At 35.9% G+C, this 19,288-nt stretch overlaps 1 protein-coding gene across 3 annotated transcripts in view; it reads right to left on the minus strand.

Moving 5' to 3' along the window:
* Nucleotides 1-19,288, minus strand: part of LOC150105778 (H(+)/Cl(-) exchange transporter 4-like) — a 425,804-nt gene that overhangs the window by 150,533 nt on the left and 255,983 nt on the right. For all 3 annotated transcript variants that reach the window (XM_090394346.1, XM_090394347.1, XM_090394345.1), the window contains one exon: nucleotides 4,714-4,803. In XM_090394346.1, coding sequence (XP_090250472.1) covers nucleotides 4,714-4,803 — 90 coding nt within the window. The remainder of the gene's footprint in view (nucleotides 1-4,713; nucleotides 4,804-19,288) is intronic.

Below are 19,288 nucleotides of genomic sequence, written 5' to 3' on the forward strand. Positions count from 1 at the left end.
TCTCTGGCAAACTCTGAAGAAAACCCTGATTGATTCAGCCAGAGAGGCATGTGGTGCAAGGATAAAAAAAAATCAGAACTCCCTGGTGGACACAGGAAGTAAAAGAGGCAGTGAAGGAAAAGAAGAAAGCATATCAAAAGTTCCTGGCAAATAAGTCAGCTTTTACTCTTACAGAATACAGATAAAAATGTAAGAAAGCTAAACAGTGGGTAAAACTAGCTAAACGAGAGGCATGGGAGGACTTTGGCAAGAATATAGAAAATAAATATCAAGAAGGTGGCAAAATATTCTGGAGGTTGTTGAAGAAGCTTAAGAATATAGGAAAGAGTGCTGTAAAAAGAGTTAGAGATGATAAAGGTGACATGAAAACAGGAGAAAAAGATATCCTTGAAGTATGGAGTAATTACTTCGAAAAATTGCTAAATGAAACAAGCAGTGATGACAGCACAGTGATAAAATACACTGACCAGGCATGCAGTCAGGAATATATATCCATACTTGAAGTAGAAAAAGCCATCAAAGGCTTGAAATGTGGAAAGGCAGCAGGAGTAGATGATATTCGACCAGAAATGCTGAAGTATGGTGGTATAAAAGTCTTACAGTGTCTGCACTGCATAGTTCAGAAAGCCTGGACAGAGGGACGAATTCCCGATGATTGGAGTAGAGCTCTCATAGTACCCATATATATATATAAAGGGAAATAAAACTGAATGTGAGAATTACAGAGGTATTTCCCTATGCAAGATCTATGCAAGTATACTTGAGAAACGGTTGAGAAGAATTGTGGAAGAAAAGCTTGGTGAAGAACAAGCTGGATTCAGGCCAAATAGAGGCTGTCAGGATCAGATCTTCACTTTACAACAAATAGTTCTGAAAGCATGGGAATATAACAAAGATCTGTATTTAAGTTTTGTTGATCTGGAAAAGGCATATGACAAGGTGCCAAGACAGAAGCTATTCAATACGGTGAGGTTATACGGTGTGAATGAGGCATTATATCAAGCAATAGTTAGTCTTTATTTGAGTTGTAAGTCAGCAGTTAGAATTGAAGGAAGTATTGGAAGATGGTTTAATGTTAAATCTGGTGTGAGACAAGGATGTACATTATTCCCTCTGTTATTCATTATCTATATGGATCACATTATGAAGGAAAGTGGTATTAAACCTGATATCAAAATTGGAGATGTTAATGTCAGCGCTCTGCTTTATGCAGATGATGTTATACTTCTAAATAAATCCGCTATAAGTCTGCAAGATTCTCTGACTAAATTGAATAGCTGTTGTAATAGATATGGTATGAAGGTCAGCAATAAAAAGACAAAGACAATGAAAATAGGCAGAATCATTGAAAATGTCAACTGTGTTGTGAATGGAGAACCTGTGGAACAAGTAAAACATTTCAGCTATTTAGGCATGAGTTTTACTGAAGATGGTAAATTAAATATAGAAATAGACAACAGAATCAGCAAAGCTGGTATGGTGGGAAGTCAATTGAATAAATTCATATGGAATAAGAGAGAAATTAGTCGGAACATTAAATTAGCTGTATACAAGACAGTGTTCAAACCAGTTTTAACTTATGGATCTGAGAGCTGGGTCAGAAGTAAAACACTTGACCAAAGACTAGAGGCCACAGATATGAGAGTCCTGAGAAAGATTAGAGGCGTGAACAGATGGCATCAATGGCAATATCATATTAAAAACGAGGATATTAGGAAAGAACTTGACATTGTCAGCATCCAGGAATGTGTTAGCAGAGCTAATCTCAGGTGGTATGGTCACCTAAACAGAATGGGCGAGGAAAGATTAGCAAAACAAGTGTTCTCTGCCAGGTTGGCAGCAAAACGACCCAGAGGTAGACCAAGATATAGGTGGATCGATACAGTACAAAGTGCTTTAGATGACAGAAATATAAGATCTGATAATGTTGGAGTCTTGACAAGTAACAGACTGATTTGGAGGAAAATTGTAGATAGGAAATTAATAATGATGCAATCTTTTTCATGTAGTACTATCATATCCTGTACACCCCCTTGAGGTTACATGGCAGGAATTTGATGATGATGATGTTGATGATACAAAACTAGGAAGAGCAATAGTTGATAAAGGTGATGTAGATATCCAGCAAGATTATTTAAATAAATTGATATTGTGGGCAAAGGATAATGATTGTCAATTTAATGTTGCAAAATGTAAGGTTATGCACTTCAGGTTGAAAAGGTTACATATGGTGTATCATATTGATTGCACAAAATTGATGAGGCTAGGGACTCGGAGATAATGGTGGACAAAGAGTTGAAGTCAGAAGGAATATTGCAAAAGTTGGTAAAATAGCTCAGAGGATTACTTGAATGCTGAAAAAACACACCAAAGTAAAGATAACAAAGTTATTATTCCTCTTTGTAAGGCTATGATTCGGCCACATCTCGATTAATGTGCACAGATTTCATCAGCTGAGTTTCTTGGGGACCTAGAAGTCGTGGAGAGGATTCAGAGTCGATTGACCAAGATGGTGACAGGTCTGTGGAATACTCCCTATGAGAATAGGTTGAAGATTTGTTACAAAGTTTAGTCGATAATCAGAAAGAGGGGACATAATAGAAACTTTTAAGATATTAAAGGGGTTTTATAAAAATGCAAGTAAAATTTTTCAATATTATGATGAACAGTCAGAGAACTATGAATCATTTTGTGGAAGCTGTGTAAAAGTGTGGTTAGAGGGATGTGCAGAACAGATTTTTTGCATGGAGAGTGGTAAGTGAGTGAGTGCAATAGATTGCCAAAATTGGTTGTGAGTTCCCTGACAGTGAATGAATCAAAGAGAAGTAAGACATGATTTGTGTATAAAATGATAAATTTGGATCTCCCCTGATGAGTCTCCAGACTCCATTGAGATGCCGTAAAATAATAATAATAACATAAGAGGGATGGCCTGCACTTGCACGCATTTGATATTAGTAATATGGAGATTCAGAGAAACTAGATAATGATGGGGCAAGAATCTGTCTGTAAGAATGACTAAGTTATACAACTATATTAATTATATAAATATGCTTGATGATTGTGATGATAAGATGGTTGGCATGTTCATCCAGCTGGGATGAACATGCAACTTACACAGACATCCTTGTTTTGTAAGGATGTCTGTGTAAGTAAAATATTAGATCTGATCAACAATTTCAAAGTTGTGCAACTGTCCATATAGATTACAGAGAAGAGGATACAAAAAAAAGCATGGAGTAACTTGTTATGTCTGTTCACAAATGCCAGGGGTATAAGGGGAAAAGGAGTTGAATTTGTTGCTTTAGTGAGTACATTGTAGCTTCAAATTACCAGCAGTAATGAGTCCTGGGCTCTCAGAAGCAGATATACTAAATGGTATTGAGTGTGAAGGGTACGGTATTTTTAGGAAGAGCAGACAAGGTAGGAGACGAGTAGGGAGAGTGGGGGTGTTGCTAATGATATCAGATGATTTGAATCCAGAAATGGGTGAAGGCACCATTTTCACTAAAAATTGTATACCCTAGGGTCATCCTCTATGGGTGCTGGTAGGCAGCCTTGGCTGTTGGATGGGAGATCTAAGAACTCTTGTTTTTCATACCTTGGAAAAGTCTCACACAAATTTACTGAGGTTTTTATTTTTTTTAGATCCATTACTAATTACAAAAAAGGCTTGCATATTTGAATTTATTGTGATGAATGCACAGTATTTTTTACCCTATTTGATTCTGTGCAGGATGTCTAAGGCATGGTCTGCTAGTTAGTCACATAATTATGGTGGCTGCTCCAGATGGATGTTGGCAGATCTTCCAGTTTTTCTACATTACAATAAGCTAGTAAAAACTAGGAAGAACTTTGAATCAATCTGAAACCAAGAGATAATGGAGTTGGTCTTTAGGAGAGCAGATAACAGCAGTTTAAAAGAAGTGCAGAAATTATAATTCATTGTTGCTCACTACTTCTCTCTGTTTTGTTGTTTTGCTGTGAATTATAAACTGTTTGTAGCCATTATTTTATTAATAATGGCAGGTAAAATTTACAGTAAGGGTACTTTTGCCACCAGAGACAAGAAGGTGCGTAAACCTATTTATTACATTACATGCTAAGATTAAAATTATTAAATTTAGCAATGATGGTGTACTGAATACTGAGGTAGGCCAGAGACTAAATTTACCTTGCACCACTGTTATTACAGTTGTTAAAAAATAAAGTTCTATGTGAAGTGAAAACAAATGTGGCCCACAAACATGACAATCTTATTATCAAAATCAAAAAATATTTAGTGTAAATGGATAGCCAAACTTGTTCCCTTAAGCCAAGCTATTCAGAATAACTTTTTCTTTGGTGAAAATAATTCAAAATTTTTTGTTTGCATATAACTAAATAAAACATTATGTCAGGTGACATAACAGAAATTATTTATTTACATCATTTACACACATATATCACTACTTAAAAATGTTAAACCATTACATGTATTTACAAGTTAAAAAAAAAAAAGAAAGCAGTATGAGGCAAAATTCATTATACAATGGTGGTCTTGAACCTAATATATGATCAAGGTATGCCTGCATAAGTAAAAAATTCAGATTCACACACCAGAGTGGAACTATTTCTGTTTCCAAACAGTGTAAAAATATTGCTATACTCTCAAATATCAATTTGGAGAAGAAGGAAAAAAAAAACATTTACAAGAATACACATATAACTTACTTCTGATATAGGATACTGTCCTAATTTAGATTCCTTTCTGTACTTGCACCAACGGATATTTGCTTTAATAAATATGGAACCGACTACTCCCTGGAGTGTAGAAATTAAAGCAGAAATTAATAAAAAGTTTTATTTAGACAGTCAAATTCACTATATAGGAATAGAAAATAAGAAATAGAAATAAAAAAAAAAAAGTCTCAATCCAAGTCCTATCAACACCAATCAATGTTATTCAAACATAATTTACTACAGCAAATATTTTACTAAAAAATACTATTCCCTCAGACCATACAGTGATAGCTGTATTTGAGCTCTGCTGAACAAATATAAAACTACTTAATTGAATATTTATTCATTTATTATATATTTTTATTGCAAGATCAAATTTACAAAAAATGGGCATTCAACTGATTTATTGATTACTTACAAACAATTCTACAATGCTCATTCTGTAAAAACCAAAATGGGAGAGTTCAGTACAGTAGACTCTCGACTATTCGGCCTAATGTGGCGGAAGGGCAGGCCGGAGTTCTAGGCCTACCTTTTCACACAAATGTGAAAAGGTAGGCCTAAGATGAAAGCGTCAAACTTACAGTTTTTATTTTTTGAAAAAGTCCTTGATAGATGACTGCTTCACCCTTTTAGCCCTCTTCCGCGATGCAACGTCCCTCCACTTACGCAAGCAGATGATATCAGCTGGCGTCGCTTCTTCCTGCTCACTAATGTACTGCAGCACTACCTCAATTGTCTTGAACCCTTCCGAATGTGGGATGAGATTTTTCCTGTCATCTAAGGATGCCTCCTCTTCTTGTTTTCCCCGTGTCACCATTTCCACAATATCGTTGTCAGTTATTTCATCAACTTCGTGGTTTGACATCCATTCTGTAACGTCCTCTGCATTGATATCATCACAGCTCGGTACATTTTTGAGCAATGAAACAAGTTTATCATTTTCATCTTCCACTTTGGTTTCACATATGGGTTCAAGGTCGAAATGTCCACCTTCATGGTCCGAAAGAATTTTCCAAGACTTTACAAGTGATATCTTTCGAATCTCTTCCCGTGCTTCGGCCAACCACCTTATGACATCTAGCTAGTCAATCTTTTTCAGAGTGGTTATGCAGTCTTCATTATTATCAACCGCTGATATCAACGAACTGAGAAGACAACGACGATACTTTTTCTTTAGCATTTCAAGGATGCCCTGGTCCATCAGCTGATAAACAGCAGTCACATTGGGTGGTAAAAATAAAGCTTTGATGTCTCCATTTGTGAGTTCATCATTGGCGGGATGCAAAGGTGCATTGTCAAGAAGTAGCACAGCTTTTCTCGGCAAATTGTTGTCTTTCAAATGTTTTTCTACAGTCGGTATGAATTCATTTTGGAACCAGGTTTTAAAGATTTCTGAATTCATCCATGCTTTCTTTTGATGTGTGTGATATAGGGGTACTGATTCCTGATTTTTCAGTTTTTTAAAACCTTTAGGTTTCTTTGATTTTCCTATTAATAAGAATAAGCTTGTGGTTGCATTACTGCAAGCCAAGATGGCAGCAGCTTCTTTTTTTGATGCAAGCGTTTTTGTAGGGAGCATCTTATAATTTAAACTGGTCTCATCGGAGTTGTACAACTGCTCCCCAGAAATTCCCTCCTTTTCAATAAGCTTAAAAAGATAGCCTTTGAACAAAGGTAAAGCCTCTTTATCAGTGGATAAAGCCTCCCCACTTATGGTAATCTGACGAATACTGAATCATTTTTTTCACTGATCTAATCATCCATCACTGCCATTAAATTTTGAATTTTCTCCTTCTACATGTATTTGTCGCTTAAATTGCAATGCTTTTTCCTGCAATATCGGCCCAGTAACAGGCAAGCCTTTTCCTCTTAAGTGTTCATACCACAAAAATAAAGCTTCCTCAACTTCTTTATGCTTACCTTTCAGCATCGTTTTTCTTTCATTCCACTTCCACTAGCTTGGGCAGCACACCACTTTTCAATTTCTGCTCGATTTTTCTTCCAGTCTCCAACTGTACTTTTCCCCACTCCTACCTCCAAAGCAATAGTTTTTGCCGTTACCCCAGAGTCTAGTCACTTTATAGCGCGTAATTTCTCCTTCATAGTCACTACAACCTTTTTTCGTTTGTCACCCATTTCATAATCTTTAATAAAAAAACAACGAAGCACACCAAACAACAATTTACTGACGTAACCAGGAACAGTGGCAAACGTATTCCACACTTGTAGACATCCGATACACAACTGACGAAGCAGAGAAATCCGCACTTTGCATGTCTCAACTTGTGTTATGCACACAGCACGTAGGAGGATTGTAGCAGATGCCCGCTTGCAACGCCTTGGCAAAGTAAATTACAGTACACATTCCTCGTTTTATCAAGGAGAATTACTGTATTATTATAATTCTCCATGATAAAATCCGGGCTCCGGATAGTCGAGAATCTACCGTATTTGCGTTAAAGTCACACTGCAGAAATTAAGACATGTACTGCAATGATTTACTATGTAGTTAATGCTTTACTGAAAGAATTTCTTATGCTGATGGATAAACCAATTATGTGTCTCCTACCACACTATCTAACTAGAAATGGCATTCTTTAAGCCTTTAGTTCAAGAGTGAACATATGGAAGTCATATAATGAAGAGGTGTAAACTGCATAAAAGATGTTCCAATACTATTCAGCCCATCTTATCAATCTTTTAATAGATATTCTGTGTAATGAGACTACATGTTGTGGTTTTGATGAAGATAGAAATAAAATTCCAGTTTATCCTGGGGTTTTTCATCACACAAAGCACACAAACCGGCATTGAGAATTCAACATTACGGACATAGGATACACCCGGGCATAGGGCTGACCACCTTATCCTGTGATTGGTTTGAGGTCCGACGATTAATAGACCCTTGACACAGCAAGGTAAAGGAGGGTAAAAGGAAAATGAGAAGAGAATGAGAAATGAAATTCAATGCTATCTTCATCCCATTATAGAATAGTGAAAAGATAGGCATTAAGGACATTGGCTATGAAAGACCTCTAAAACTAGAATTATTGAAGGAAGTAATTCCACTAATACAGAATAATAATTACATTTACTGAATGAAGAAGTGGAATCGATACTATCAACAGCAGAAAACTATGGATATGTACAAGGTTAGTGAGAAAAAGGCATTAATATACAGGATAAAAAAAAAAAAGCACTGATGAAAGCACAGATACTTTGGACACCCCAGCAATGATAACAACATCTGAAAAGAGGAAACCATTTATCAATAAACAACCAGGGAGGAAGCTAGTGATCCAATCACAAAGGGATATGATGTAATATTTTGAAAATGTGGCAGAAACAACCAAGACTATTAAGACCAGCGTGTTATCTGTTTTGAGGGATGAAAAATTTTCACTTTCAACTGACAAACCTTTATAAAAGTTCTTCACATCTTACATAGAATTTGAACCTAGGTCTTTCCAACAAAAGGGTATGGAGGTATCTCACAATAAAGGACAGACAGCAGATAATATAATAGCTTGGAAAAGAAGCTTCCATGCCAGACTTAATTAAATGCCAATGAAACATCACAAATGACCATAAAATTTTCTCTAAACCTTTCCATGTCTGGTCAAAAGTGAGTCAAGTTGGCTAGGGGGATCTGTTGTAGCAAGAGTGATCGAATCCATATTGATGATGTCTAACTGGTAGTTGGCTGCTGATGCCTTTCTCCATTGTGTTTAAGGAAATTGAGATAAGGACAATGCGATAATAGTGTGATGGTTATCTTTAATTTGCCTTTTTTAAAAATAAAAAAAAGGATAATTAAAAATTCCATACTGTTGTATAAATATCAGATTAGTATGACAAGGGATATAGGTTTGGAGCATAAATTTTGAGTCTAAATAGCCCTGGAAGGAAGTAAGACTAGTTATTTAGTATTTCATCTACTTAGACTAGTAGATGGGATAGAGGATAATGGCTGCCATCTCAATGTATTAAACTGTTAAAGTTGTGTCCTTCAAGATGAAAGATTTACAGGCTGTGTACTTACATACAGACAGAACGGCACTCCAAGAAACTGATAAGGCTAGGGATTTAGAAGTAATGAAGGGCATAGCACCGAAATTCAGAGGAAATATTACAGAAGTGGTAAAATAACTCAAAGGATCACATTATCCTTCTTTATAAGGCTTTGTTATGACTTATCAGATTAATTTTTCTTTGTTATGACTTATCAGATTAATTTTTCTTTGTTATGATTTATCAGATTAGTATGACAAGGGATATAGGTTTGGAGCATAAATTTTGAGTCTAAATAGCCCTGGAAGGAAGTAAGACTAGTTATTTAGTATTTCATCTACTTAGACTAGTAGATGGGATAGAGGATAATGGCTGCCATCTCAATGTATTAAACTGTTAAAGTTGTGTCCTTCAAGATGAAAGATTTACAGGCTGTGTACTTACATACAGACAGAACGGCACTCCAAGAAACTGATAAGGCTAGGGATTTAGAAGTAATGAAGGGCATAGCACCGAAATTCAGAGGAAATATTACAGAAGTGGTAAAATAACTCAAAGGATCACATTATCCTTCTTTATAAGGCTTTGTTATGACTACATCTGAACTATTATGCACAAATTTAGTTGGGGATGGAAGTAAAGGTAGTGGAGAGGATTCAGAGGCAACTGACTAAAATGGCAACTGGTGAATGGAGTGTTCTCTATAAGGATAAACCAAAAGTTTGTGGGCTGCAAAGTTTAACTAAAAGATGGAAAAAAATGAAATAGCCTGAATGGCAAAGAAATGGAGCTAGCTGAGGAATTAGATAAGTACCAGATCGACATAATAGGTGTGACTGAAACAAAAAAGACCAAAACTGGTGAGATCTTTCTGAGCAATAAATACAAAATGTTATATTCAGGCAATGACAATCAAGGAAAAGAAGGAGTAGCCATAGTATTCAACACAAAATACGAGGCTAATCTTCTTGAATGGCAGTCAGTCTCAAGTAGAGTAATGTGGGCAAATATGAGAATGGGGAACTGGACAATGAGACTTATTTGTGCCTATGGTCCCACAGAAGGTTCTAGAAAGGTAGAAGTGGAGGAATTTTTTGAGGCTTTAGAAAAAGCAACTGACACAATGAAAAAGGAAAAGTTGGCCCTTGTTGGGGATATAAATAGCAGAGTAGGAAATGATTGTCAGACATACAAAAATACTTTGGAAAAATTTGGAGAAAAGAGCAAAGCTAATAATAATGGCAAATATCTGTTGGATTTCTGCTCAGGACATGGACTGGTTATTACTAACACCATGTTCCAACATAAAAATGTGCACAAATTCACATGGAGAGAAGAGGCTAGGAATAAGAAAAGTCTCATTGACTATGTTATTGTTGATAGTGATGTTTTCTCCTTGGTGCAGGACACCAGAGTGTACAGAGGATTTTAAATTGGAAGTGATCACTATTTAGTCTTGAGCAGGATAAAATTGAATTTCATATTGAAAAGAATAACATGTAAGAAAGTTTTAAAGCGAATAAAAGTTGAGCAGCTCTCAGATGTGAACTGTAGACTAAAATACAGAAATATTATTGAAAAGAAAATGAAAGAGTTTGAGAACAGGAATCAAACCTTGGAGATTCAGTGGCAAACTCTGAAGAAAACATTGATTGATTCTTCCAGAGAAGCATGTGGTGAGGTTGTGTGCAAGGATAAAAAATTCAGAACTCCCTGGTGGACACAGGAAGTTAAAGAGGCAGTGAAGGAAAAGAAGAAAGCATATCAAAAGTTCCTGGCAAATAAGTCAGCTTTTACTCTTACAGAATACAGATAAAAATGTAAGAAAGCTAAACAGTGTGTAAAACTTGCTAAACAAAAGTCATGGGAGGACTTTGGCAAGAATATAGAAAATAAATATCAAGAAGGTGGCAAAATATTCTGGAGGTTGTTGAAGAAGCTTAGGAATGGAGGAAAGAGTGCTGTAAAAGGAATTAGAGATGATAAAGGTGAAATGAAAACAGGAGAAAAAGATATCCTTGAAGTATGGAGTAATTACTTTGAAAAACTGCTAAATGAAACAAGCAGTGATGACAGCACAGTGATAAAAAACACTGACCAGGCATGCAGTCAGGAATACATATCCATACTTGAAGTAGAAAAAGCCATCAAAGGCTTGAAATGTGGAAAGGCAGCAGGAGTAGATGATATTCGACCAGAAATGCTGAAGTATGGTGGTATAAGAGTCTTACAGTGGCTGCACTGCATTGTTCAGAAAGCCTGGACAGAGGGACGAATTCCCGATGATTGGAGTAGAGCTCTCATAGTACCCATATATAAAAAGGGAAATAAAACTGAATGTGAGATTTACAGAGGTATTTCCCTACTGAGTGTTCCTGGCAAGATCTATGCAAGTATACTTGAGAAACGGTTGAGAAGAATTGTGGAAGAAAAGCTTGGTGAAGAACAAGCTGGATTCAGGCCAAATAGAGGCTGTCAGGATCAGATCTTCATTTTACGACAAATAGTCGAGAAAGCATGGGAATAACAAAGATCTGTATTTAAGTTTTGTCGATTTGGAAAAGGCATATGACATGGTGCCAAGAGAGAAGCTATTCAATACGCTGCAGTTATATGGTGTCAATGGGGCATTATATCAAGCAATACTTAGTCTTTATTTGAGTTGTGAGTCAGCAGTTAGAATTGAAGGAAGTACAGGAAGATGGTTTAATGTTAAATCTGGTGTGAGACAAGGATGTACATTATCCCCTCTGTTATTCATTATCTATATAGATCACATTATGAAGGAATGTGGTATTAAACCTGATATCAAAATTGGAGATGTTAATGTCAGCTCTTTGCTTTATGCGGATGATGTTATACTTCTAAATAAATCCGCTACAAGTCTGCAAGATTCTCTGACTAAATTGAATAGCTGTTGTAATAGATATGGTATGAAGGTCAGCAATAAAAAGACAAAGACAATGAAAATAGGCAGAATCATTGAAAATGTCAACTGTGTTGTGAATGGAGAACCTGTGGAACAAGTAAAACATTTCAGCTACTTAGGCACAATTTTTACTGAAGATGGTAAACTAAATATAGAAATAGACAACAGAATCAGCAAAGCTGGTATGGTGGGAAGTCAATTGAATAAATTCATATGGAATAAGAAAGAAATTAGTTGGAACACTAAATTAGCTATACAAGACAGTGTTCAAACCTATTTTAACTTATGGATCTGAGAGCTGGGTCAGAAGTAAAACACTTGACCAAAGACTAGAGACCGCAGATATGAGAGTCCTGAGAAAGATTAGAGGCGTGAACAGATGGCATCAATGGCAATATCATATTAAAAATGAGGATATTAGGAAAGAACTTGACATTGTCAGCATCCAGGAATGCGTTAGCAGAGCTAATCTCAGATGGTATGGTCACTTAAATAGAATGGGAGAGGAAAGATTAGCAAAACAAGTGTTCTCTGCCAGGTTGGTAGGAAAACGACCCAGAGGAAGACCAAGATATAGGTGGATTGATACGGTACAAAGTGCCTTAGACGATAGAAATATAAGATCTGATAATGTTGGAGTCTTGACAAATAACAGACTGATTTGGAGGAAAATTGTAGATAGGAAGTTAGTAATGATGTAATTTTTTCATGTAGTACTGTCATATCCTGTACACCCCTTGAGGGTACATGGCAGGAATTTGATGAAGATGATGATGATGATGAAAAAATGAAATATAACAGAAACATGTAAGTTAGCAAAGGATTTTTATAGGGCATTCCTAAAACAATTTCTAATATATGTTTGGATGTGTGTGAGAGAGAGAAAGAGAACAAGGGAAGTTGTAGGTGTAGTTAAAGCAAGGCTTTGAAGACCAGATTTTTTTGCTTTGAAAGTGGTAAATGAGTGTACTGGGTTGCCAAAGGCAGTTGCCTAGGTGCCTTGTTGGTGAATGAATTTAGGAAAAAGTATGATAGGCATTGTGTGAATAAAGGTTAATATGGACATTCCATAAGTCTTCTGACTCTATGGAGATATAATAATAAAGATCAAAGAGATGTATTTGACACTGAACATGAAGTCTCAATGTGGCAGAAACAATGTTGTGAATGGCATCTCACATGTTTGTGAGATGCCATTCACAACAAAGTCAAGATGACAACTCAGACGACCCTGACTACCCTCAGTCTTCAACATCGAAAGGGGTAAAACTTCCTGCAGAACAGCATTCATTCCTTAGAACAGCCAACTTTGCCATCACGAGATATTTTTTTTTATTTGAAAAGTGAATATTTCAGTTTGTTTTTATATTCTTTTATATTATGTATTTTTCATACTTTCATATTTACAGCATGTATATTATTCAAATACAATTGATAAAATTTTTTATAATTGAATTTTTTAATCACCCCAAAAATGAAAAATATTAAAAAATGGAAAATATCTGATTGATGGCAAAAAAAAATGAATGTAAGACAACAGTATGAGTAGCTATGGAACATTTCATTGTATGTATGTAATTTACAAATTCGACTTACATAAAGGTTTATGGGAAGCATTACTTACATAACTTGGGGTGTAACTGTAATTTTAAAGAAATAGATTAATTTAACTTTGAAACTACATAGAACATATAAAAAAAATTCTACAAGATTTATATTAACATCATTAGCATTTTAAAACTATATGTGGTGGAAGATGCAGAATCAGCTTGGTCCTTGAAAAGAAAAAGTTGGCACTAAAAAAAGTAATAACATATCAGTAGGTGGAGTGATTTCAATAGATAAAATATATCTGAAATATAGCTTTCATCTGAATGCATTTTAAATAGTTCTCGGAGAAGACTGTGTGTGTGTGTGTGAGAGAGAGAGAGAGAGAGAGAAAGAGAGAGAGAGAGAGAGGATGTCATGATATAGTGGAAGAACTTATACAGTGGAAAGATAAGGACTTATATGCAAGCAATATTAAGATAAGTGAATGTGAAAATGGGAATGATCAAAAAGTTCAAGAACCACATTGGAAAGTTGGTGAAACAGAAGATAAGATATGAGAATAGAGGAATACAAGATGGACTGAAAAGAAGGTAAGGAAATGAGGTTGAAGAGGGAAACACAACACAAGGAGAAGGATGTAGCATTGGAAATAGTAGTGATTGCATGTATATGGAAGGTCTAATATGCAGGGAAGAAGATGAGTCTAGAGAAAAAGTTTAGATTAAGCAGTGATAAAGGTATGTGGCAAGGTACAGAAAGCAGAGAAGTCACAACTAAGAGATCGTATGGAGAGGACTGGTTATAAACCCAATAATGAATTGCTTTCTTAAGAATGCCAGGCATAAAAAACAAGAAAAATGAAACTGTTGTATAGATTGTTTGTTCATATGAAGATCCTTGGAATAAGTGAAAACATTGTTATACACCCTCTGTACAAAAAAGAAACCGAACTTTTTGAAGATAGAAGAAACTTGTGGCATCACCTGTTGTATCTTTTTGATGTCGAAAGCAGCAACCTTCATTAGTGTTGTGTGAACTGTTTATGACATTTGTTTCATTAGAAGCAGAGTTATAGTGCCAAGAGTGAGTGACAGTGTGTTTTGACGAACGGTCAGAAAATGAGTTTCAAATAGAGAGCTGCGATTGACTTTTGTGTTAAACTTGGTAAAAGTTTTACCAAAACGCATCAAATGCTTCAAAAAGCATACATTAATGAATGCTTGTCCCATACTCAAGTTTACGAGTGGTTTAAAAATGTATCGAATTGAACACTGCAAGGACTTCATTAACACCGCTCATAAGGACTCAAACTTCCTTGAAACAATCATTACTAGTGATGAAACGTGGGTTTCAGTATGAGCTCAAAACAAAGCCCCAGAGTGCTGAGTGGAGACCACCAGAAGAGGGGCATCCGAAAAAAAGTCGCCTGGAGAAGTCAAACGTAAAGACAATGCTGATTTGTTTTTACGATTCCAAGGGCATTATCCCCAAAGAATTCGTTCTGCCTGGCCAAAGGGTCGATGGTGAGTTTTATCTCAAAGTTTTGAAGCGATTGATAGTGAGAATTCATCATGTACGGTATGAATATTATATCAACCGGTTGTCAAAACACACTGTCACTCTTGGCACTATAACTTGTCTTCTAATGAAACAAATGTCATAAACAGTTGACACAACACTAATGAAGGTTGCTGCTTTCGAAAACAAAAAGATACAACATGTGGAGCCACTAGTTTCTTCTATTTTTGAAAAGTTCAGTTTCTTTTTGGACAGAGGGTGTATAACATCCTGATGGGAATGGAAACAGAAGGACGCAATGTTTTTCATGAGGAGACGAAAGGTAAAAAAAAGGAGAAGATGAGCTGTTAATTATAGCAGGGAAATTATGGCTACCTAAAGTGGAGATGCAATGAAGGAAACAGTAGCAGCACTTTTGAGAGGCAATGTGATGTGATTAAGATGTAGACAAGGTGAGATATTTAGTTGGATATTGCAATTGGAGAGAGAAGGTGGCAACACAGAAAACTGACTTAGTGAAGGAAAGAAAGGTGATCATAATGAAATATTTTCTTCTTCTTCTTAAGCTTCATAAACTCTTAAGGTTCTTATTTGTCCCTGAACTTTGCAACTGCAACAGTCTCAAGGATAAGGTGGTTGGTCCTATTCCTCCTGGTGTGTCCTATATTAGATGTGTGTGTGTGTTCACAGGGCTGGTTTGCCTGTTCTTGGGGGATGACAAACCCGAGTTTCCAGGTGAAAAACCCCCTACCTCTGTATGTGATCGGCTAACTCACCTTTCATCGAAAGAGACCAGATAAAAGTTCCTCACATCACTGATGGGAATCAAACTCAGGTCTTTCTGACTAAAGGGCTTCATCTATACCAAATGAGCTACAGAGGTTCAATGAAACATTTTAATTATGTAATATAGATTGGAATAAAGACATCAAATATGGTAATAAGGAAAATGAATTTTAGTTTTTGAGGTACAACTATCTTAGGCAGTATGTAATGGAGAGACAACAAGGATCAAGAGTCTTGGATCTAATCATATTATGAGAGAATGTGATTTTGAATGGAATGCACAATCTCCATCTATTTTGCAAGAGTGATAATGAGATCACTTAGGCAGTGAACCAGTCCCATATGAAGACTTCTGTGAGGAAGGGATATATGTGGAACTAGAATGCAGAAGATTATGAAATGCTTAGAAGAAAAAAAAAAAGGTGAAGTTAGTTAGGCATGAAGGATTCCAATGCCACTTAAGAACTGTTCAGAACTAATGGTTTCCAAAACTTAAGGATGCCACTATTTTTGAAGATTACAACAGCAAATTCATATGAATCAGTTTGTGGTAATTTGTATAACTGACGATTTTGAGCAGAAGGTGTGTACACATTCAAATTTTCAAATCACACACAAAGGGATCATATGGTAGCTCTCAATAGGATAAAAAGCCATAAGCTGCACTAAGAGAATTGTGTTTAAAGAAAGCTCTTTTTTTTTTGTGAAGGAATAAAGTTGCAAACTTGAAATTCTTGTAAATTAAAGATGCCAAGAAATTCTTGGTTTAATCCTTTATTTATCCAAGTGTAAGTAAACACAGTTTGCTTGTGAAATAACTTCATGACTGAGTAACTCGTATATAGAGGCTAATAACTTCATGTCACTTGCCTTAGTATCCCACAATGCAAAGCACATATCCTTATGGACACGTAGGTGTATAATGCTATAATGGAATCAGCTCTTACAAACCATCCCAACCTAAACAAATATGGTTGTATAAGATCCTCCCTCATGCAGAAAACCCTCATCCACAGACTGTCAGTCCGAAACCAAGCTCCCAAATGAAGCCAAAAGGTACCGTAATTGTAGCACTTTAGGTCTCCTGTATCTCTGCAGTTTCTTTGCCTTTGTTACTGAAGTGTGCCTGCATGCAAGTGTCTAATACAAGTGCATTTTTCCCTGATGATGCAAACTTGACTTTGGCAAAATATAGGATAGTAAGTAAATGAATTTATTTATTAACCAATGCTTTGTAAATTTCCTTAAATATTATTCAATGCTGGAGAATCAACGTATAAGTAAGCACTAGGAGAGTCATTTTAGTCTTTTCTCCAATTCTAGACAACACTTGATCTGGGGGTGATCAATGGTGTTGTATCTATAAAAATTGGACAAGACACCAACGGGCTTTACAGATGAGTGTCATTTTTAGCCTTTTTTCAATTCTAGATGATGCTTGATCTGGCATGAAAGTGATACTACTTACCATCGCGTAATGTTCTTGAAAGAGGGATAGATATGGTGGTGCTGGGAGTCAGTGTGTGTGTGTGTGTGGGGGGTATTATGCTTAATGGATGCACCAAGCTACAAGTGCTGGAAAAAGGGACTGACTGGTGAACAATATTAAAAAGAAGTTCTTCAATGTCATGTTCAATTATTCTGTGGTGCTGTAGGCAAAGAATTAATTTTTATGGATGACAATGCCACACCACATCATACACAAGTGGTGGAGATATTTCTCGAGACTGAGGATATTAAACGAACTGAGTGGCCAGCATGCTCCCCAGATCTCATCCTCTTAGAACATGTTTGGGATGCAATAAGCAGATGTATTGCTGTTCGAAATTTCCCTAAAACAAACAAGGCCTTATCCTTGCTCGAAGAAGGAATGGGCCAGTTTTCCTCAAGAATTCCTGAATCACTTGGTGCTAAGAAAGGTACAACGTTGTGAGAGCTGCACTGCAGTTCATGGTGGACATATTCCATACTGAAATGTCTCTCCACAAAGTTTTCGGTAAGCACTGTGCATTAATTTTTTAACTATGTCCTTAAGAAATTCATAACTTTTACCAAAAATGTACTGCAATTTAATTTGTGCAAAATTTATAACACATTTTTTTGTGTAAAATAATTTATTAGTATGCTGGCAATAAATGTATGTCCACATTTGGCTGTAATCATGAAAATTTTTTCATATACAGATAAAAAAAAAATATAGTTTGCCATTAGCTTTTGAACACCAGCAATATTTGAATGTATTCATTAAAGTATATAGTAGGGGTGGCCACAATGCTGTTCGCATCCATGCATCACGTGATTCTTCCTGATCTACTAGGAAAAAATAAACAAAAAAAGAAGAGTAGATTGTGAAGAATTAATAAAAATTACTGCAATAAAAATTTTAATTTGAAATACATTAAATCAAGCTTACTTTGAATAATTAGAATAATTTTCAAGTCAAAACATGATAATTTTAGTTACTTATTAATTAGTTACTAGTAGAGGCCTTCCTTGTATCCATTTCCTTAGTAAGCCCCTTAAAATTAGGTATGTAATTAGTCAAAGCAGTTCTTAGAAAAGCTTGTCGCAACCTCGCCATGCGCACATTCACTTACTCCCATGCCATCGCATCAGTCAAAGATTGCGGCTCTTCTAAGTCTTACCAAAATTATTTTGGCTCCAAAAGGATGCGTAGTTGGCCAGTCCTGGTAGATAGGCTAAATAAAGTAGTTGAAAAAAAAAAAAAATGAATGAAGCGATTAAGCATGCAGTCTGGAAGAAGGCATTATGAAAGCAGCATAAAGCTGAATGGTAATAATCAGCTGCACAAGACTTGAAAATGCAGGTTAGGAAGGTGACACAATTGTTAAGGATAGTCAATGAATAGTATAATCAGGAATTAGCCAGTTAGAACCAAGAAAAATCCTAACACAGCATTAAAAAATTATTTAATACTGTGTTAGACCTCCTTTAGTGATTGCCAATACCAATCTTCTTCAATTCCCTGTGCATAGTTCAGTGATATATGAATTGGGAACAGACTTCATTAAATACTTCGGTCAGTTGCTGCTCACAGGAAGTTCTGTTTGTCATACAAGCCTTCTCGGATGAAGCAATCTAGCTGTTGACAGACTGCCTTAAGACCATAGTTATGCCTCTCCTAGACAAGTAATGTGGTTTTTTTTTTTTTTTTTTTTTCCATCGATTAAACACCCCGGATATCTCACTTTTGAGAAACCTCTACTGTTTTGAAAATTGTGGCTCCAGCCAGACAGGCACCCACAATGAGTCCTTTATTGAAGTCCGAAAGATCTTGTTTTTACATTGTGATCAACACTATTGATCAGCAGCATTCTTAAATAGTTGCCTAGAACACATGGTGATACACATGATCAAGTATTTTGCATATATGCTGTTTAAGTGATGTTTATGTACATCTGCATAAAGAGGGTTTTCTAATTCAGTGGCCAGTATGTGTAGGAGAAAGAATGTTTATAGGGAAATAATGTTAGTGTATGAAAACATTAGATTAGTAACTGCTACAGAGGTATTCAATGAGCATTTCATCTCATAAGTGTCTCATAATGAAGAGCTTGAGTCTAGAAGAGTGACTGATTGTGAGTAAAAGATATATGGAGAATTAAGTAAACTTAATAAGACACAGTAGAATTTGATGACATATCACTATGTGCCTTAAGGGAAAGTAATAGAAGCCTTGGCATACCTGTTTAACAAGAGCCTGGCAAGAAAGTGAGTCCCAGAGGAGTGGGAAAAGAGTAAAATTGT

This window comes from Typopeltis vanoorti, chromosome 6 (genome assembly GCF_054136105.1).
Source record: "Typopeltis vanoorti isolate ZY-2024b chromosome 6, IOZ_Tvanoo_1.0, whole genome shotgun sequence".
Classification (NCBI taxonomy): Eukaryota; Metazoa; Arthropoda; class Arachnida; order Uropygi; family Thelyphonidae; genus Typopeltis; species Typopeltis vanoorti.